The sequence below is a fragment of the Silurus meridionalis genome, chromosome 18 (assembly GCF_014805685.1).
Source record: "Silurus meridionalis isolate SWU-2019-XX chromosome 18, ASM1480568v1, whole genome shotgun sequence".
NCBI classification, from domain to species: Eukaryota; Metazoa; Chordata; class Actinopteri; order Siluriformes; family Siluridae; genus Silurus; species Silurus meridionalis.
In genome coordinates, this window is record NC_060901.1 from 25,564,342 (window position 1) to 25,585,596 (window position 21,255).

The following is a 21,255-nucleotide window of genomic DNA, read 5'->3' on the forward strand; positions in this document are numbered from 1 at the left end:
GGTAGAAAGAGTGAACATAAAAAATAAAAACAAGCAAATAGAGACAGATAGTGGTAGACAGAGAGACCATCAGTTGAAGAGACAGATGCAGTGAGACAGACAAAGGTAGATAGACAGTCCTCAACATGGATACCGAGAGACAGAAGGATGCAGTGAGACAGACAGTGAGAGATAAATAGTCAGAGTTACGGGTAGGCGGATAGATGCAGTGAGACAGACTATGGGATACAGAGAGACCGTAACATGAATACTGAGAGACAGACAGTGGGATACAGAGAGACGGACAAATCCAGTGAGACAGACAGATGCAGTGAGACAGACAGTGGGATACAGAGAGACCGTAACATGGATACTAAGAAACAGACAGTGGAATACAGAGAAACCATAGCATGGATACAGAGAGACAGACAGATGCAGTGAGACAGACAGTGAGATACAGAGAGACTGTCAGATGGATGCTGAAAGACAGACAGATGCAGTAAGACAGACAGTGGCATACAGAGAGACCTTAACATGGATATAGAGAAAAGAACAGATCCAGTGAGACAAACAGATGGAGTGAGACAGACAGTGGGATACAGAGAGACTGATAGATCCATTGAGACAGACAGTGTTAGATAGAGACCATTAGATGGAGCGAAAAAGATAGCGGTACAGAAAGGCAGACAGATGCAATGAGACAAACAGTGGGAGACAGAGAGAGACCGTCAGATAGAGAGAGAGGTAGATAGTCAGGGATATAGAGAGATAGACTAAAGCTTTAAGAGAGACAGTGGTAGAAAGAGAGAACATCAGATGGAGAAAGATAGATAGAGATACAGACACACAGAGGTCGATCTAGGGTCAGGGTTAGAAGACACGTGATCACAAAAATATAAAAATAAATAAATAAATGACTGGAGGAATCCGGAACATTCCACAGCCTCAAGTTCTAAATGTGTATCGTCTGATTGGAGTGTGTTTGCTCAGGGTGGCTGTAATTCACTGTGTGTGTGTGTGTGTGTGTGTGTGTGTGTGTGTGTGGAGACTCCGCTAGCTTCAGCTGAACTCAGGACTGAGAGAACACAATGTATTTCTCTTTAGAGATTTTTTTCCCCCGTTGTAAATCTACGCGCACGTGTCGGCATGCGAGGATCCTTCTACGTCTGGAGCTGCAAAGAGACATCAGGGGCAACAAAACTTCTCTGGGGGGCTTTGCACGGAAAATACAACCCTGAATACTTAATCTTCATAAGCAACACGTGATTTTATAATGTAATATTTTCATCCCATTCGGTTTCTCACATTACCCAGGATGCCACTGGACTGCCTGCTGACAATGGGACAGTGTTAAATCGTTCAGCGATGCAGCGGCGCTTTATTCCTCCTCATATCCACATGTTAGTCATTTTTAAAGATATTTTTCAGACCTGCTGCGCTTCGTGTGAGGCTTCTATCACACACCCAAGGGTGTAACATGCCGCAGCATGAAACGATAGAAAGATGAAAAAGAGGGAAAACAAAAATATACACATCACTGGACTGAATGGTAAAAAAAAAATTTTTTTTGTTTATTAGTGACCCTTCGGTCCAAGTTATTTATAATCAATGAAGCGATTTGGTGTTAAGTTTTGGATTAAACCCAAAATCACATGACCAGTCACACAGACTAATATGTATAAGAACTCTAACTAAGTGTGAAAAAATAAATAAATAAATAAATAAATAAATAAATAAATAAATAAATAAAAACAAGGCCACTAGGTCATAATCAGGTGCTCATTATCAGGCGCTGAGATCATAAACACGTCATAAATGCCTCATAAAGAGATCAAAAAGAGATCATAACAACAACAAAAATCATAAAGACATCAGAAACAAATCATTAAGAGATCAGTAAAGAGATCATGATCTGGTCCTGAGATCATTAAGACATCATAAAGAGATCAGAAAAAAATCACGAGACCAGTAAGAGATCATGAAGAGATCAAAAAGAGATCATGAAGAGATCATCACCCACCTTGATAACTGATTCTCCACTCTTAAAATCTCATCCTGCTCTTTCTCTCTCTCTCTCTCTCTCTATCTTCACGTCTGCACAGAACCAGAACCGACTCCTCCAACTCCTGCTGGTATGCTAAAGATTTCTGGTGATCCAGCTCTCTCTCTCTCTCTCTCTCTCTCTCTCTCTCTCTCTCTCTCCACGGATGTACATGGAACAGTCCTCCCACAGCTTCTCTGCAACAGGTGAACGCAATTACAGACTTTGTGAACGCGCACATTTTCTCCATCTCCAGCGCGCTCCTGGTGCAGTAGTCAAGGTTACCAGGTGCGTGCTCTTCTCCCACCTTTAGTTCAATTTTGATGGCCAGTTATTACACATACACACACACACACACACACACACACACACACTCCAGTGAACGCGCCGCTGTACCTCCCCTGTATCTGTGCGCTGTGCGCTGAACACTTGGAGTGACCAAGTGCGCGCTTTTGTCTCGCAGTTTGTCCACTTTTAATAGACAACTTTAAAAAACACAGATCTACGCTAATACACTTTGTTGTAACTGTAATGTCACAATATGATGTTAGGACTTTGGCCAATAATATTCCTGTATATACGATTATACGCAAATCAACGCCAGGGGGAGACATTGAGCATGCAACTAAACGAGTGAATATATGAATGAATAAATGCATGCGAGTTAAATGAACGAACAAATATATAAAATGTGTATTAAACGCTGACGTGTAAGAAGTACTGAGGCATTGAGAATGCATTTGGCGTGCATAATAGGATAGAGAAGTGTATTACAATAAGCTTTATTGGTTCCGATACCACCAACAACCACTAGATGGAGAACTGAGCTGAGTAATGCAGTGATGCAAATAATCCTTTGATCGGAAATAATATAAAATGTTACATTTTCAATAAGCAGATCCCCCAACACGTCTACATACATAAACTTTGATTATAGTTCTAATAATGAAAATATGACAATGCACCTCTCATATCTTTTGGTCCGTGTCTTTAATTCTTTTGTCGCTTGACTCCCATAATTATTGTAACAATAATGCATTGTGTAGCATCATTAGGAGTCACATGATGAAAGAACGACCATGAGATCAACTACTCAAATCTGTTGGATTTTGCGATGCATTGCTCATGTATGCAAAAGAACAAATCACTCTTTGAAACTACTTGTTCCTCCGAGTCAATTCAAAGACTCGTTCCAAATGAACCAATTGTTCATGAATGACCCATCACCACTCTCACTGTTAAAAAAGGCCCAGGATGGTGACCAGCCTCAAAATCCATGAGGCAACTCAAGAAGAATGGATGTAGACTATAAGTAAAATTACCAGCTATCTACAATTGTTTAGGATCACAATTTGCATGAACAGTTCTGGATGGAAAGTTTGACAAACCTTATAAGATGTCAGATATGGGGAACGGATCCAAGATGGCCGATATCTGTCTTTGGGGTACACTGGATACATTGATGTACTTTAGATAGGGACATTGACACATCAACAATAATGGAACTGTAATGAATGGACATTTTTTATTGAGGAAGGGTTCTCTGTTTGAGTCGATGAAGTTTCATGGAAGTTTCATGGAGTTTTTCCTTGTCATAGTCGCTCACTCATTAGGGATAAACTTATAGGGGCTAAACGTATACATTCCAACTTTATAACCTCTTTATCTCTGTATAACTTGTTTGGGACAATGTCCATTGTTAAAAACACTATACAAATAGAAACTAAATTAAATTCAATTGTTTGGTTTAAGACATGAAAATATAGAATGAATAACAGTTTGTTAGCATTGCATGATTGGCCGTAGAAGTTTTCGACGCATAGACTCAGTTTTGCTGTGCAAAGGATGAAAGATTTTCTCACCTCTTTGTGTTCAAGGCCATACTATGCTATGTTTGCACTTCCTGTGTGAACTTGGAGTGTATGAACACCATCTAATGTGCATTCATTATGATTTGATGCGGTGCAGCAGTTGGTCAGTGTGGGTTTTCTTTTAATACTGTCTTTGGATTCATGTGTGGATTAAGGGCCTCAGTTAGAATGCAGGTGTGTTTTCTTCTCCTCCTCATCCAGCTTCATGTAATTGGAGGTGAGTTTGCTGTTTTATCTCGCTCTTTCCTTTGGAATATATTCAAGATTTGATCATTTCAAGTCTTTAAGGCATTCGGGCCATCTGGAAATTATTCACAGCGCTTGAGTTTTTCCACATTTTATATTACAGTCATCCAAAATGGATGAAATTTATTATTTTCCTCAAAATTCTCGAAACAATCCCGTCTCAGAGGTCTACAGACAATTCCCTGGACTGGGTTTGTGCTCTGACATACACTCTTAATTGTGGGACCTTCTATAGACAGGTGTTTTCTTTTCCAAATCATGTCCAATCAACTGAATGTACCACAGGTGGACTCCAATGAAGTTGTAGAACCTTCTCAAGGATGATCAGTGGAAACAGGATGCACCTGAGCTCAAATACTATGAAAAAAATGTTCATCATAGGACCTTCATCAAACCTGTTTAACACTTGAATAACATTTAATCATGTTGAACACTGAGTCTCATTCATCGTATTTGGTGTTTTCATTGTTCTGGCCTCACACCCCTACAGTTTTCTCTTGCTGTTGAGTTTCCTTTACCAGCTGTTGCCTTTTTTGGTGGTATGCCATTAAAAGGGAAGTGTGTTAAGCTGCATAGTTGCACAAGATACAACCAGGCTAGATTGCCTTTAATTAGGTTTACTAGAGTGCTTATAGAAAAATGACTGCTCTGGTTCTAGATTTCAATTCAATGCACTTCGTTTTTTTTTTAAAGATGTGATTACGTTTAGAAGTTACAAGAAGTCGCTTGTCTGTAGTTCTGTAGAGTTACTGCAGATGGCGAACTGCCCATTAACAGATCATCAACTGGTGTGTTTCTACAGGCTGCAGTCTGGAAGGAAATCGAGAGGTAAAATCGATCATTGCATACGCAGGAGATTCGGTACTGCTGACGTGCTCCTGCACTGACCTCCACCCCCAACCTGTGATGTTCACCTGGAGGAAATACAGCTATTCAAATGGATGGCTGCTGATATCTCCTGAAAATCAGCAGTACAAAGGCAGATTTCAGCTGGTTAATGATCGCTCGTTTGCCAATCTCTCTCTGCTCATATCAAATGTGACTGTAGAAGATGGAGGAGATTACATGTGTGTGAGCGGCACACGGGGTGAATACAGAGACATCAGACTCAATGTTAAAGGTAAATGACTCGTTTTTACTTCAGGGATAAACTCATGACAGATTAATGTGGAACAGCAATGCAATATGCTGATGTTTGTTCATTCTCTGACATGTAAAGAATGCTACAGTGTACAGAAGTATACTTGATTCAATTCATTGTCCCAAAGCAGCTTTACACAGATAAAGCGGTTATAACGTAGGAATGTATCATTGAACTGCCTATAAGTAACAAAGAAACCTTGAGAGGAACCAGACTCAAAAGGGAACCCATTCCATCCTCATCACCAAATGTCCATTCATTACAGGTCCATTATTGTTGAGGTGTACTTTTCAGTCCTAGGCACTTAAATACAGAACTGTTCATCCAAACTATGGTCCATCCTCATAGTTGTTGAGTTGCTCAGAAACTTTATGGATCTTTAGCCTGTTTATGTTAAACCTTCCTCAGCTGCTCCATTATTCAGAGTGGTCTACATTATTAAAATATGATATTATGATATGATATGCATGAAATACCCCATAGTGAGGTACACAAATGGCTCCAAAGCCTTCAACTAACCCACAGTGGGCCAAAAAAATGTCCCATGTTATGCACACAGTGTGTGGACACAATGAAATGTGGAGTTAATTTGGGCATATGGATTGTATTTGAGCATGTGGATTGAATATCGAATGCTGTTTTATCAAGCCGAACAAAAAATTAGAATGAACCATTATTTAAAACATTCTAACCAAAGCTCCCACTTTGAATGCTGTGGCCTAGCAAGATCGAAGTGAGAAACAATATACCTGAAAAAACAAAACATGCTAGGTGACCTAGTGCAAAGTATCATCAGGGTATTTGCAAGGTGCCAATATTATTTACATTTCCGCTTTGTCTTTGTGTGCACCTTTGGTTAAGTTTGGGATAGGTTATTAAATATATGACATTTTGTTATTCCATGGACAACCTGGTCAAAGAAAGCCCTCATAATGGGTTTTCCAAAGAAAACACTCAAATGGCCCAAAAGGGCAAAACTGTTAGGGGCCTGAATGGGCTCAGCCACAGGAAGTCCATGTAGAATTAGTTTGGATTGGATTATATTATTCGGATTTGGATTATACAGTGGAACCTCGGGTTACGAATTTAATTCGTTCCGGTACTTTATTCGTAACCTGAAAAGTTCGTATCCCGATACAAATTTCCCCATAATAATGAACAGAAACTTCGGTAATTCGTTCTGGACCAAAAATCCAAACCAAACCAAAAATATTACTTCAATAAAAATAAAGCCAATATTCACTAATATTATTTACTTTTAACATGTTATATTAAAATCATACCACATAAAAACATACAAAAGAGGAAAAGATCTTTACCGGGTACTTTCCCTTTGAGAAGACTCGCTGCAGGAGACGACGTTCGTAGAAGGGGGAGGAGGGAGAGTTATTGTTTGGAAGGAGAATCTTATTATATTATATTATTTATATATTATTATATATTATATTATAGAATATTAAAGACAGTGTTATTAACACGAACGCTGAGACAATTGTTGCATTAGAGGGAAAATGAGAGCTGTTTCTTTAAGGCTACTATCAGTTGGTATTGAAGTCCAGAGTGAAATTCATTATGGGTATTGTACTTCGGAAAAGACTGTAACCCTGCTAATCTATCTTCATAAAAACAAGTAAAGTGGTTATGCATCGGCTAATGTTGTCCATCTCATCATTCCACGAGCATCAACTAACGAGTTGTTACGCTGCTGCCGGGAAAAGTTCAAGCGGATAAGTAACACGATGCTCTCGCTAGGGACACAGGACGCTAACTGATGTGACGAGCTGCGTGGATAGAGCAAAAACAACCAACTTGCCTGCACATTTTTGGTGCGTGACGTTCGTATCCCGATATTTTGTTCGTAACCAGGGGCAAAAATTTTGATGAACTTCGATTCGTAACCTGAATTATACGTATGCCGGGCGTTCGTAACCCGAGGTTCCACTGTATTTACATTTGTGGCATTTGGCATTCTTATACAGAGTAACTTACATTTATCTCATTTATACAACTAAGCAGGTATAAGGTTGGTCAGAGGCCCATGAGTAGCAGCTTGGTTTGGCTGAGATTTAAACTCATGTATTAAACACCAAGCAGCCTCCTTGTGGGCAGGTTTGCACATACCCATGTGGGGTGCACACAGCCATATTTGCTGAGGTAGAATCGGAGCGTGTGCAGGAAGACCCGGAAAAACTGCAGAACGTTGTGGCCCTTTTTTATCTAACATTCTTTTTTACATGAATAAAAGGTGGAGGTTTTGGAGTTACAGGTCGACTGTAGTTTCTGCAAAGTTGCAGCAGAAGGTGGACTGCTCATTAACACAACATTAACTGGTGTGTTCCCACAGGCTGCAGGCTTGAAGAAAATGAAGATGTAATACAGATCACTGCATACGCAGGAGACTCAGTACGAGTGCCCTGCACCTGCACAGACCTCCAGACCAAACCCGAGACCTTCAAATACATCAGTCCAGATAGATGGGTAAAGCTATCTCCAGAGAATGAGCCTCACAAAGGCAGAATTCAGCTTGCCAGTGATCCCTTTTCGGGAAATACCTCTCTGGTCATATCAAACCTGACTGAAGAGGATGATGGATATTACAGGTGTCTAAAAGAGGGTGAAAACAGATATTTCAGCCTCACTGTTTTAGGTAAATGACTCATTTTATTATCCTTTTTTCATTCAGATTTACTGATGATCTTATGGCAGACAAATCTGGTAATGGCAATTAAATATTCAGATTTTTGTTTATTCTTCAGTCAATGCAAAAATATATGTAATACTCAAACTTATAAAGTATTTACTACAGAATACTGACAGGTTTAAACTGTTCAAATGGAGGGAATATTGCAGTGTACTGAATATATTAGTGTTATTTCACTTTACCACAATGCACATGACCACAATGTGATAAAACTAACAGAAATTCTAGACATATAAAAAATATAAAAAATATAAATATATATATATATATATATATATATATATATATATATATATATATATATATATATATATATATATATATATAAATGAAGCATATTCAATAGGTTTAAACAATAGTATCTAGAAAGGAATATATGCAGAAATAACTGGGAAGGTATAAAATGAATGTTCTGTATCCCCTCTGAGATTGTTGCTCTACTAAAAAAGGTGGGGTTGAGCAGCATTTTTTTCCTGCCTATTAAAAAAACTGAGCAAAGCATAGATGCCAAAACTTTAGAATCCAAAAACAATCTGAAATCCAAATACCGGCAAACAGGGCAATGCAGAACAGAGGCAGAATCAGGAATGAAATCCAAAAAAATCAGGCATGGCAAACTGAGCAATATAGTGCAGAGCAAAAACACAAACCAAAAACAGTCCAGAATCCAAACCAGTAACTACGGAAGCAGAGCAAAACAGGGGTCATTAACAGGAACCAGACCAAGGCAGGGTGGCAAGAATAATCTCATGTCCCTGAGTATCCTTGTTCTGTTGTTTAAAAGGCGGGTGACAAACCAATTTTAATGTGCATATTCCGCCACCTACTGGATTGTGCAACTTGATTGGAAGAAATGCAAAAACATCCCATTCTTCAGTCCTGTAACATTCAAGTATCAAAACAATTTGTTGTTAATTCTATTATTTCTTTCTTCTAGTATCTCCATAAGCGAATCGATTTTTTTAATACCGCATTCTTTCAGCGATTGAATAATAATAATAATATATGGGATATTTATTTCAAGGATTCAAACTTTTCACAATTTCCATTTTTATGTTTTCCTCTCTTGTATACGTTTCGGTTTGGGGTTGTGTGAATCATAATCTTGTCATCATCACATCCCTGATATTATCACATTTTGTTCTTTTTTTTTGTGTATTTCCTTACAAGTAGATTTCTGGTCTTATTGCTGCCTCCAAACTAGTTGCAGGGTCCATGGTACTTCTCCTCTTCATGTAATCACTTTGGAGCTGGGAAAATAAATGTTTCCTCTCATTTTGGTACACTAATCTAAACATTACCATTCTCTCCATAAGTTTGCAAGTTAGAAATTAGTGCTATTGTCCTATAATTGCTTGGGTGTGATTGGTCTTTTTCTGGCTTAGAAATTGGTACTGTTATTAATGTCCATTCTTTTGAAATGTTTCCCAGTTTCCCAAACTTTATTACACCATTTTAGTATCACCATTAATGACTCCTTTGATTGTATTTTATCATCTCCATGCAGATCCCATCTTTTCCTCATACCTCAGTCTGAATTCCAGATAACTCCTCTTACCCAATTCTTCTTTTCTGGGATTGAACATGTCACTTTTTTCCCTAATATCATCTTTAGCCCAAGTGCCTTTTTCTGCTGCTTGTTGTCTTTGCAAAACAATAACAGTTCCCGTCTATCAACGCCACCCTACCAAAACACGAGTGAAAGTGCTCTTTGCTCAGCCACCTGTCCCCTAGTATTTGTCCTTTGTGTCCTTAAATATCAGACCAGAACAGGAGTGATCTGCCATCTAAGGCATGCTGTCCAGTGTGGCATCCGCAGCAAAAATGGTGGAGGCTTTGGCCACTAAACAGGGCCCAAATTTGGACTTTGGTCCCTTGAGGGACATTGTGGAGACCCTTTTAAATGCTAGTGTCCCTTTTACTGGGAAGATATATGCCCTAAAATGGCAGCTATTTGCATCATGGTGCACACAATTGCATTTGAATCCAGTTCACAGGTAAATCCGTTTCACTGAAAGCTACTTCCAAAAGGGCATGTCAATAAAACGAGGGTGGTGCTGTGGCAGGCTATGGCTCTCCATGCAGATTTTTCCGACTTAATCCTGGGATGTCTTCTTAGATTCAACTTTATTGTCATTGTGCAAGGTACTTGTACAGAGCCAGTGAAATGCAGTATGGTGCTGTGGCTGTCCATGTCCACTCCTTTTTTAGACTCAACCCTGGGCAGGGTTTTCTATTTGCATGCCTAGAACTCCCTGGCAGAAATCTGAAAATTTTATGGTCCTAGCATGCACACGCCATGTGCTTCATCAACTATACCATTAATGAGATTTGGCAGATGCACTCATCCAGAGCTTGATTGTTCCTCAGTGCTTAAATATACTTGTACCATAGGAGGTCTCCCCAATGGCGTCAGCGAACCTTTAAAAGGGAACAGGGTTACATACATAACTATGATGTTCTGTGGAGTTACAGAGTTACATTTATTGATGGGGGTTCTGGTTGTTCTTGACTCACACCCTTGCAGTTTCCTCTGGCTTCTTTCAGTGACTGTTGCAGGTTGTCTAACATCTGTAGAATTGCTTCAGATGGTAACCTTATTAAGAGACCATTACCTGGTATATTTTCACAGGCTGCAGGCTGGAAGGAAAAGGAGACCTACAACTGATCACGGCATACACAGGAGGCTCAGCACTGCTGCCCTGCTGCTGCACTAACGTCCTCAACAACCCTCAGTTATATACATGGTGGAAATACACAACAAATCAAAGTCAATGGGTAAAGATATCTCCTGAGAGTGAGCAGTACAGCGAAAGATTTCAGATATTTACCAATCACTCTTCTGGAAATCTTTCTCTGCTGATATCAAAGTTGACTGAAGAAGATGGAGGAGATTACAGCTGTAGTCTTAAACAGAGAGAATACATCTATTTCAGACTTAGTGTTAAAGGTAAATAACTCGTTGGTATTCTCAGTGTGTGTTCTGCCCTTTGTCTTTCCTGTGTCATAACCCATTTTTTACTATGATCGGTGCTTTACTATGATAAAATTCAGTGCAAAACAGAGTGAACAGTAACGCGGTCATGTTCTGTCTGATAATGATGTCTCTCCAGAATCTCATCCCTTCGCCCTGTTCACCATGGTGACCGGGATCTTTCTTGTCTTCATGGTGGTTGTGGTCTATTGCATCACCAAAAAAAACGGTATACACTTTTGAGCTCTTGTAATCTTACTTTGTAGAAATTAATTCTCCACATCCATGCTGTTTAAGCTGCATGAACTGAGCTTTTCTTGGTTATTTACTCCCCAGCTCCCCAGGATACAGTTCATTACAACAGAGGTGAGGGAGATGAAACTGTGAGTCTGGAGTAGAAAAGAACATCAACTGAGCATCTCACATGTAACGCCAACAAGAATCCTACACACCTGATTAACAGACCAGATAGTCACCCACACACCTAATTAACAGATGGTCGACAAGACCCCTGAGCAGTTAGCAACTTACATACCTGCTGTTTTTCATTTACAAATTGGTCTTTTCTAGCCATTTACACATTCATCCTATTTTATTTGATTTCAAGCCTAACAGTACAGTCGTTTATGTATCTTGTATAATCGTAAGCAGATAAGGGACGAGGGCCTTTCTCAAGGGCCTAGCAATGACTGCTTGGTGGTGCTGGGATTTGAACTTGTGACCTTTCGATCCAGCGTCCAATCCAATTACTAGATTTCAAAGCATATCTTTTGAAGATTTTATATACTTTTTTGTTAGCATTTTTACTGAATTTTGAAAACATAATCTGCCACATTTGCAAGCTACACATTTTTTGTCTATACCTTTTAAAAAATTTCTGCACATTGGTTACATGTAATGCTATGAATCCAATAATCTGCTTTCTGTTGTGTTTCAGTATCTATAATAATGGGATTTTTGACAATTGTGTGACAATTTTTACATGATATTTACTTACAGTTGTCTTTTTTCCCTTGATGCAATACAAAATAAAAATGGACAAAAAAATCACAGTTGTATGTTTTAAGAAAAGAAAAAAAAATGTACATTATAACTATTGTTACAGAAACCCTGAAGCACCCCTAAATGCTCAAGAGCGCAAGAGTGGTAGATACCAGGGCTTGAACTTCTGACCATGTGTACAGTATTTTTAGTTTCGCATACACACATTAGTTCATTAGTTCATTCAACATTATTTCGTGAACCATTAATCCAGAAAATAATACAAGGTTTTAGCATGTAAGTACAGTGGAACCCGGTTATGTCGATGTCCTAGGGGGTCGCCAAAAAGCATCGAGGTAACCGATGATAGAGATAAACGAAAATCAAAATGGCCGCGATTTGTTTGATGAAGGCATGCTATAAAAATATATACAGTACAAGTTTATCTGTCAGGAATCCACCTGCCACGCCCCCTTCGGCCCCCTACAGCATGTCAGCGTGTCTCGGCCGCTTTCTCTGAAGCTCCCGGCTTCAAACGCGCACATATGGTGCTCGTTTATCATCATCACCAGCTCCTATTTAAACTTCCACACTCTCACTGTCCGTTATTGTTGGTATATGTTGGTTCACGGCGGTCGTTGTTATCGCTCATGTGTATCCCGGTACATGTCTTCCCACCGGCACTCTCTCAACGGCTGCTCTTTTCATTTCCAAAGCGCACTGCGGATTCCCCCCAATCCTGCTGGTGTTCATTCTATGATTTTGCTGCTCATCCCACGTTGAGCAGGGGGACACAGCTGATTTGCCCACCTTTTGTTGTTAAATGTTATGCGATGAACGGGGTGGCACGGCTTTCGCCTCCCGTTCATCGCATAACATTTAACAACAAAAGGCATATGTGCAGTAACTAACAGCAGAGATTCACCAGTATACAATACAACACCTGTAGCAGCTGTAAGACTTGATTTTTCTGACACTTCCGCGAGTTCTTCTGCGGCTGCACCGACAAAACCGATAAAAAAAAATGCTTAGAAAAAGCGAGAATTTGGCGGTTCCACTTCAAAAACGTCGACTTAATAGGGTTGTCGAGATAACCGAGGGCGAGATAACCGGGTTCCACTGTATATCATCATTTAACGTTTTTTTTTCGTCTCCTGGTTTTTAATTTTATTTTTGGCCGATCATGCACCCTCACACACCATAAACTATTATATTCCATTATCTGGTTTAACTCCAGAGAAAGTTTTTACAGGAATACAAATGTCAATGTTCATTTAAGAATGAGTTCACATCTTCAATGCACACACAAAAAGTCAATAATATGTTAGGGAAGGGGTCTGCCAAATTTGTGATCAAAAGAGCCCTTTTGGCCCCCCTCCTACCAAATATAATTAGCTGGAGCCACAAAAACTTATTTGACCTGTAAATAAATATCACAATTTGTTTTATTTATTTTATGCAGATGTACGGTAGTTGCTTTGTTGCACCACTAGGTGTCACGAATGTGATATCTATTATATTTGGATGTTTTCAGTTTATAGTAACTTTTTTATTGTTTGCCAATTTTTTAAGTCTAAAATCTAAAAAAAAGTCTGAAATCTAATAAATCTGTCAATCAACAACAACAAAATCAACAACATTTTTTTAGTGTCACAATTCTCATGCAGCTCTCCAGCCCCCCCTGCTGTGGCTTCTTAAAAAAGCAAGTAAATGAAAACATTTGCTTATTTTTAACACAGTGAACAATTTTTTAAACGGTAACAACCAATAACAAGATACGAATCGTTCCATTTAAAACACTGTTCACTGTGTATAAAAAAAAAAACATTTCCAAATATTGAGGAATGTCTAGAAACATTATAAATGTATTCATGTATATATACATACATATATAAATGTAAAGGAAACTATATACACTATATTGCCAAAAGTATTTCCTGCTATATGTGTTTTTTTTCCATACCGTTACCACAAACCTGGAAACACATAATCGTACAGGACGTCTTTAGATGGCGCTATAAGACAATTTTGCATTCACTTGAACTTGGAAACCCGAGCCCTGTTCCAGCATGGCCATTCCCCCTGTGCACAAAGTGAGCTCCTTGAAGATCTGATTTACATGCTTAGAAGAGGAAGATCTTGAGTGGCCTGCTATAGAGATCTGATCTCATCCCTAATGAACACCTTTGGGATAAATTGGAAGCTGCACCTCAGGTCTCCTCACCTACATCAGTACCTGACTTTCGTAACACCCTTGTGGCTGATGAACATTGTGCTGGTGTTCAAAAGGTAAACCTACAAAATCGCTGTCAATCTTCACTTGGTATTTTATTTGAGAAAATACAATTTGATATTCAGGACCACTATATCCTATCTCCTGGGTCTTCTCAGGTTCTCCTAATGTAAACTTGCACATCCCAAACTTAGCAGCACCGGGTGCCAATATATTGTTGCCATATTTAATAGGCTTATTCACATGGACTGTAGTAAGTCCTTCAATTGGAACCAGATCTACTGTAGCTTATCTTTTTTAAACATCTATGTTTGACAAATTCAGTTGCAGCACTTATAAATGGTGAAATCATCATGGAAGTGTGCTGAAACATGGCAAAATCTGATTTATATACAAATATTGTACACGCCATCCACAACACATCAAGGTGACCTCACTTGGGAGGCAACTTCTTGACCTTAGATGTGGAGGGGATGTGTTTTTTCTCCACCTTAATTCGAGAGATAGAGTTACATCTGACAGTTTGTTGCATCGTGTTGCAACAGCTGAAAGAGGAACAAATCAAAAAGTAATGGAAACTGTTACTTCATTACTTGTGATGTATATGTGTGGGTTTGTGTGTGTGTGTGTGTGTGTGTGGGTCGGGTTTGAAGAACAAATGTAAGACTTCATTTCAACAAAGTGTGACTTTTGCATCTGGATGTTGTGGACGTCTAAAATGCTGGTGTGCTTTTATCTTCTCCTTCTTCTCCACCTCAATGAAGGTGAGTCTGCTGTTCTATCTATCTTTCAGTTCCTTTTAAAAAATTAAAATCTTTATTGAGAAGGTGGATTTTAGTTGTGATGTGGTGACTGTGTTTTTGTATCTGTATTCGTATAAGTGCTTCGGAACCTAACGAATCAATTTACAGCAGTTATTTTACACCGCATTATGTGATAGCTACTGTTAAAGGTAAACTCATAGTTACTAATCAGAAGGCCCTTAACCCTTTCCGCCACCAGGGGCACTGTATCATAGCTGCCCCTACTCTCTGACACCAGCTGCCTAATAAGCTATGATATGCATAAATTTTTTAAACTTTGAATGCAACTTTGAAAATAAATGGATTAGATTTTGTGCTTTTTTATTTTTATTAGTTATTTTAATGCAAACCCTTCAATGTTAAATGCGGTTGAATCAGTGTAATCAAGACAAAAGAAATATTAGTCTGTAACGTTTTTGAGCATATTGTGAAGGTTGCGAGTTCATAACCAGAACGTTCCAAGCTGATTAACTCACATTTACATATATGGTGTTTGGTGGACCACCTTTTCCAAAGCCACTTACTTGCAGTTTATGATTAAGACCTTTGCTTAAGCGCACCAAAATGGCAGCTTGGTGGTGCTGGGATTTAAACTTCTGGCCTCGAATCCAATGTCTTAACCAACCAACCAACTAACTAACTAACTAACTAACTAACATCTTATGCAATTCAAGCTTATAAGTCACTTTTGGAGAATATCGATTAATGAGCAGATCATTAACTGGTGTGTTCCTACAGGCTGCAGGCTGGAAGAAAATAGACAGACAAAAGAGATCACTGCATACACAGGAGACTCAGGACTGCTGCCCTGCTCCTGCACTGACCTCCACACCAAACCTCAGAACTTCAGATGGAAGAAATACATTAATCCGAATAATTGGGAACAGATATCTCCTGAAAAAGAGGAGTACAAGGACAAATTTCAGCTGGTAAATAATAACTCTCCAGGAAATCTCTCTCTGCTCATATCACACCTGACTGTAGAGGATGGAGGATATTACAGGTGTAGCACAGTGAGTGAATACACAGACATCAGACTCACTGTTGAAGGTAAATAACTCATTTTTATTCACAATGTTACTTCAGTGATAATCTCATGACAGATTCATCTGATGTTGTAACAGTAATGCAATATGTTGATGTTTGTTTATTCTCCAGGTTGCACACTGAATCATGAGACAGCGTATGTGATTGGCTACATGGGACAGTCTGTCCTTCTTCCCTGTTCCTGCACTGAACTACAAGCCAAACCGCAAACTTTTAACTGGGAATTTCGAAAAGATTCCGATTACGAGGAGATCTTTCCAAAAGATGAGAAAAATCTCTACACACACAGAGTTCAGCTCATTAATGAACGTCCTCCAGGAAATCTCTCTCTACTCATATCACGTCTGACTGCAGAGGATGGAGGATGGTACAGGTGTTCGATCAGCAACACAATCTTGACGAACATCAAACTTACAGTAAAAGGTAAAACGGCCTTCTTTAATAGTACAATAAGTAACCATGACAAACTACATACCATTCTAAAGGTCTAAGACTCAAACATTGATTTTAGATCAATGTTTTTCAATGGAAAAGGTATAAAGAATGTCCACTGTTTATTCTTTTGTTTATGTCACAGTACTTCAGGAAGGTGTTTTGTTTGTAGTAACTTTTGCCTTAAAATGACGTCTTGATAGTAAAAAAACCCAAATATGGTTATTGGAATATAGTGTTATAAAACAAATGAGACCACCCACTAAATAAAAGTCAAGGAGAGGTGGAATCTTGTGCCTATAATCAATTATTTACAGTCAGTATCATTATGGAAACAAAATGATTGATGAAAAATGTATCCAATGAGTGCATGATTTTACCGATATATAGGAGGATTTTTTATTTCCCACGTGGGAGAGTTCTTAGTTTTATTACTTTTTAGAAGCTCTTAGTGGTCACGTCCCACTTCATGAAGATTATGGACCTTTAAAAAAGTAGATGCCGAACTCGCAAACATCCCGAACCATCTAGGGACGTACCAGTGCCAACTGGATACCACTACATGTGTGAAGTTTTGACATTGGACCTCCTGGAGTGTTTAAAGGCTCTGGCATGGAGAAGCTGCTGTTGGATCTGTGATGATCACAAATGTTGAGATATTTTATGAGTTGCTCAGTAGCTCCTAGTTTTATACCCATAAAGACTGTATAAGACTGTAGAAAGAACATTACTCATAATTACTCTCTTCAGTGTTCTATATTGTTTGAAGACTATAATCACACTCTTGATGTCACCCAAATGAGGATGGGTTCCCCTTTTGAGTCTGGTTCCTCTCAAGGTTTCTTCCTCATAACATCTAAAGGAGTTTTTATTTGCCACAGTCGCCACGGCTGCTCATCAGGGATAAATACACACCATTCACCTTAACTGTTGATTTCTGTTAAGCTGCTTTGAGACAATGTCTGTTGTGAAAAGCGCTATAGAAATAAACTTGACTTGACTTGACTTGACTTGGTCTTTATGGATGTGGTGAAGGAAGACATGCGGGTATTTGGTGTGAAAGAAAAAGGGAGCAGCTGAAAAAAGTAGAAGAAGAAACTCTTAGAGGTCAAAGACCGCAAAACTGTGACGCAACTGGCAGGAAGTGGAATGCAGAACTCGTTTTTGCACAAACAGTTGTTTCCGAGCTCTCGTGTTCTGATGCTCTCTGGGCTTTGTTTGCAAAAAGAAAAAAAAAAAGAAAGAAAACAACAAAAAAATAGACAATCAAAAAAGTTGTTTTATTGGAGATTGCACAAAGCAGCGATGAGGAAAATAAATATTCTTGTGCCGAGTGATGACAGCGACCTGGTGGTCTGCATGTGGAGGAAAAATCTGAGACTATTTTACAATATACAGTGGAACCTCGGGTTACGAATTTAATTCGTTCCGGTACTTTATTCGTAACCTGAAAAGTTCGTATCCCGATACAAATTTCCCCATAATAATGAACAGAAACTTGTAATTCGTTCTGGACAACCAAAATATTACTTAAATAAAAATAAAGCCAATATTCACTAATATTATTTACTTTTAACATGTTATATTAAAATCATACCACATAAAAACATACAAAAGAGGAAAAGATCTTTACCGGGTACTTTCCCTTTGAGAAGACTCGCTGCAGGAGACGACGTTCGTAGAAGGGGGAGGAGGGAGAGTTATTGTTTGGAAGGAGAATCTTATTATATTATATTATTTATATATTATTATATATTATATTATAGAATATTAAAGACAGTGTTATTAACACGAACGCTGAGACAATTGTTGCATTAGAGGGAAAATGAGAGCTGTTTCTTTAAGGCTACTATCAGTTGGTATTGAAGTCCAGAGTGAAATTCATTATGGGTATTGTACTTCGGAAAAGACTGTAACCCTGCTAATCTATCTTCATAAAAACAAGTAAAGTGGTTATGCATCGGCTAATGTTGTCCATCTCATCATTCCACGAGCATCAACTAACGAGTTGTTACGCTGCTGCCGGGAAAAGTTCAAGCGGATAAGTAACACGATGCTCTCGCTAGGGACACAGGACGCTAACTGATGTGACGAGCTGTGTGGATAGAGCAAAAACAACCAACTTGCCTGCGATTTTTTGGTGCGCGACGTTCGTATCCCGATATTTTGTTCGTAACCAGGGGAAAAAATTTTGATGAACTGCGATTCGTAACCTGAATTATACGTATGCGGGCGTTCGTAACCTGAGGTTCCACTGTATCTAACTTTACAGTTTTATATGATTTGTTTCATTAGAGAAATGTTTGTGGATTTGAAGAAAGTGTTCGACAGGGTGCCGAGAGACGAGTTATTGTATGAGGAAGTCTGGTGTGGCAAAGAAATATGTGAGGGTGGTGCAGGACATGTATGAGGACAGTGTGACAGCAGTGAAGTGTGCAGTACGAACGACAGACTGGTTTAAGGTGGAGGTTGGACTGCATCAAGGATCGGCTCTAAACCCTTTTCTGTTTCCTGCAGTGGTGATGGACAGGTTGACGGACGAGGTCAGACAGGAGTCTCTGTGGACTATGATGTTTGCGGATGATATTATTATTTGTGGTGAGAGTAGTGAGCAGGTGGAGAAGAGCCTGGAGAGGTGGAGGTACACGCTGGAGAAAAGGGAAATGAAAGTCAGTAGGAGTGAGAAAGAGTACATGTGTGTGAATGAGAGGGAGGGCAGTGGAGTGGTTTTTATTTTTATTTCTTACTTAAATTCCCGGATTTATTTAATAGTTGAATTTGTTCTCTTTTTGCAGAGGCCACAGAAAAACCTGCTGTTCAAAAAGGTACTAATTACCACTGTAACATAAAGTCAAAGACAGAACTCAAACCTCGAAAACGACTTTTATAGACATTTGTGGAACATCTTTCTTCCTTAGTCCTTGTTTAAGGAGCGTCAATAAACAAGTACATTTGACAACCTCAATCTTTTGTACTGATACTCACATTGACTTCCTCAAAAACAGATTCTGACAACACCGTCATCATCATCAGCTCTGTTATTGTTGCAGTGCTGCTGCTGGTTGTAGTTGGAGCATTCATGTACTGGAAACATAGAGGTACATATACACACACACACACACACACACACACACACACACACACACACACACACACATAAACAGAGATTTGTGGAGCCTCATTTTATCTGCTTTCATTCTACAGGACAGAGACGAGGACAGATCATTGATGGAGAAACAGGAAAGCAGGTGAATACACATAATCTAATCTAATCAAGCCTTGAGTTTTGTGTGTGTGTGTGTGTGTGTGTGTGTGTGTGTGTGATGGAGTGTAGTTTTATGCATAATGTTCTCTTTTATTTATGTATTCTACAGAATGATTCTGCTGTTCTGTATGCTGTATGCAATTCGTCAACTGAACACAACATAGTAGAAAAAAAGGTGTTTTATTTTGCATTATATATATTTTACACACAGAATAATGCCACACAGACACTATATTGACAAAAAAAATTGGGGTCACCTGACCTTTTTTGCTATATGTGGTTCTTTTCCAAACTGTTCCACAAAATTGGAGGCATTCAATTATACAGGACGTCTTTAGATGGCACTGTAAATAACATATTGCATTCACTTCAACTTGGAAACCCAAAACCTGTTCCAGCATGGCGATGCCCCTGCGCACAAATTGAGCTCCTTGAAGATCTGGTTGGGATGCTTTGGAGAGGAAGGTCTTGCTGCAATAGAGCTCTGATCTTATCCCTACTGAACACCTTTGGTATGAATTGGAATGCTGACTGCACTCCAGGTCTCCTCACCTACATCAGTACCTGCCTTTTGTAACACCTTTGTGGCTGATGAACACAAATATCCATAAGCACACTCCAAAATCTAGTGGAACATCTTCCCAGAAGAGTGGAGGGAATTATAAGAGCACATTGGGACTAAATGTGGAATGCAATGGTCAAAGATCACATACAGTACTTATGTGACCCAATACTTTTGGCAAAATAGTGTTTGTGCATATATGTGTATGTTTAACTTTTTATATATACACACACATAAACAGCTAACCTCTATTCTTGCAGGATGATGTGATGTACTCGACTATAGTCCACAGTAACGCTCAGGGAACAGCATACACTCCGGTGCCATCAGAAGATACTACAGTGTATGCCATCATCAAATAACTAACACACACACATGCTTATCTCCAATACCATGCTTATCTCCAAAACCAGCAGGTGGCAGTGGTGTGCATTCGGCATCCAAACAGGGACACCCGGAAGAACTACAACTGTGAATATATAAAGCAAGCAGTGTTTACACCTGCCGCAATCATTACTAGCAGATTCGTGTAGCTTTTTTTTTTAATGATGTCTGCTAATTTATAAAGACAAGAGCAAGATTGACAACAAGCGTTCCGGTTTTTTTTTTCTCTCGTGTGTTCATTTGCTAGGCTAAGCTAAGCTAAGGGGAGTGGTAGGCACTGGGTTACTGATTGGAAGGTAAGTGGTTCAAGCCCCAGAATCGCCAAGCTGACACTCTTGAGCCCTTGAGCAAGGCCCTTAACCCTCTGTGCTCCAGGGGCGCCGTACAATGGCGTACCAAGCATCGGGCAGAGAAAAACCCATATCGATTGACCTCTAATAAAATTGTTTGATACATTTTGATTACATACATTATGATGCATTATACGTTGATTGTGTTACTGTACTTACATAATAAAACAAAGTGTCTACCTAACACACCTAACAAAAACTCAGCACAATAAAAGAGTGTAACTAAGTTTTCACAATGATTTTTT

The 21,255-nt window shown here is 39.1% G+C and overlaps 3 protein-coding genes across 3 annotated transcripts in view; 2 read left to right on the forward strand and 1 right to left on the reverse strand.

The window, feature by feature from the left end:
• Positions 1–2,323, reverse strand: part of scara5 (scavenger receptor class A, member 5 (putative)) — a 48,647-nt gene extending 46,324 nt beyond the window's left edge. The window contains exon 1 of the mRNA XM_046873713.1: positions 2,000–2,323. The gene's annotated coding sequence lies outside the window, so the exon portion shown is untranslated. The remainder of the gene's footprint in view (positions 1–1,999) is intronic.
• LOC124401435 (polymeric immunoglobulin receptor-like) lies at positions 2,199–11,848 on the forward strand. The gene is made up of 6 exons (XM_046873765.1): positions 2,199–2,226; positions 4,940–5,257; positions 7,623–7,925; positions 10,612–10,929; positions 11,093–11,182; positions 11,290–11,848. The coding sequence occupies exons 2-6, from the start codon at positions 5,044–5,046 to the stop codon at positions 11,349–11,351; spliced, it is 987 nt and encodes a 328-aa protein (XP_046729721.1). The 5' UTR covers positions 2,199–2,226; positions 4,940–5,043; the 3' UTR covers positions 11,352–11,848.
• Positions 11,849–14,788: 2,940 nt separating this feature from the next.
• Positions 14,789–21,237, forward strand: LOC124401432. Its single transcript, XM_046873761.1, has 8 exons — positions 14,789–14,931; positions 15,709–16,020; positions 16,129–16,440; positions 19,245–19,274; positions 19,455–19,547; positions 19,654–19,697; positions 19,824–19,889; positions 20,537–21,237. The coding sequence occupies exons 1-8, from the start codon at positions 14,868–14,870 to the stop codon at positions 20,636–20,638; spliced, it is 1,023 nt and encodes a 340-aa protein (XP_046729717.1). The 5' UTR covers positions 14,789–14,867; the 3' UTR covers positions 20,639–21,237.
• The last annotated feature ends 18 nt before the right edge of the window (positions 21,238–21,255 follow it).

What these genes read in the sequence shown, in the direction of transcription:
- LOC124401432 (XM_046873761.1), top strand. Translation starts at nt 14,868, where the DNA reads ATGTTGTGGACGTCTAAAATGCTGGTGTGCTTTTATCTTCTCCTTCTT. An exon ending in CATCAAACTTACAGTAAAAG is followed by an intron (nt 16,441 to 19,244) that starts GTAAAACGGCCT and finishes CTCTTTTTGCAG; the next exon opens with AGGCCACAGAAAAACCTGCT. An exon ending in AAAACCTGCTGTTCAAAAAG is followed by an intron (nt 19,275 to 19,454) that starts GTACTAATTACC and finishes CCTCAAAAACAG; the next exon opens with ATTCTGACAACACCGTCATC.
- LOC124401435 (XM_046873765.1), top strand. Translation starts at nt 5,044, where the DNA reads ATGTTCACCTGGAGGAAATACAGCTATTCAAATGGATGGCTGCTGATA. An exon ending in TTTCAGACTTAGTGTTAAAG is followed by an intron (nt 10,930 to 11,092) that starts GTAAATAACTCG and finishes ATGTCTCTCCAG; the next exon opens with AATCTCATCCCTTCGCCCTG. An exon ending in TTGCATCACCAAAAAAAACG is followed by an intron (nt 11,183 to 11,289) that starts GTATACACTTTT and finishes TTTACTCCCCAG; the next exon opens with CTCCCCAGGATACAGTTCAT.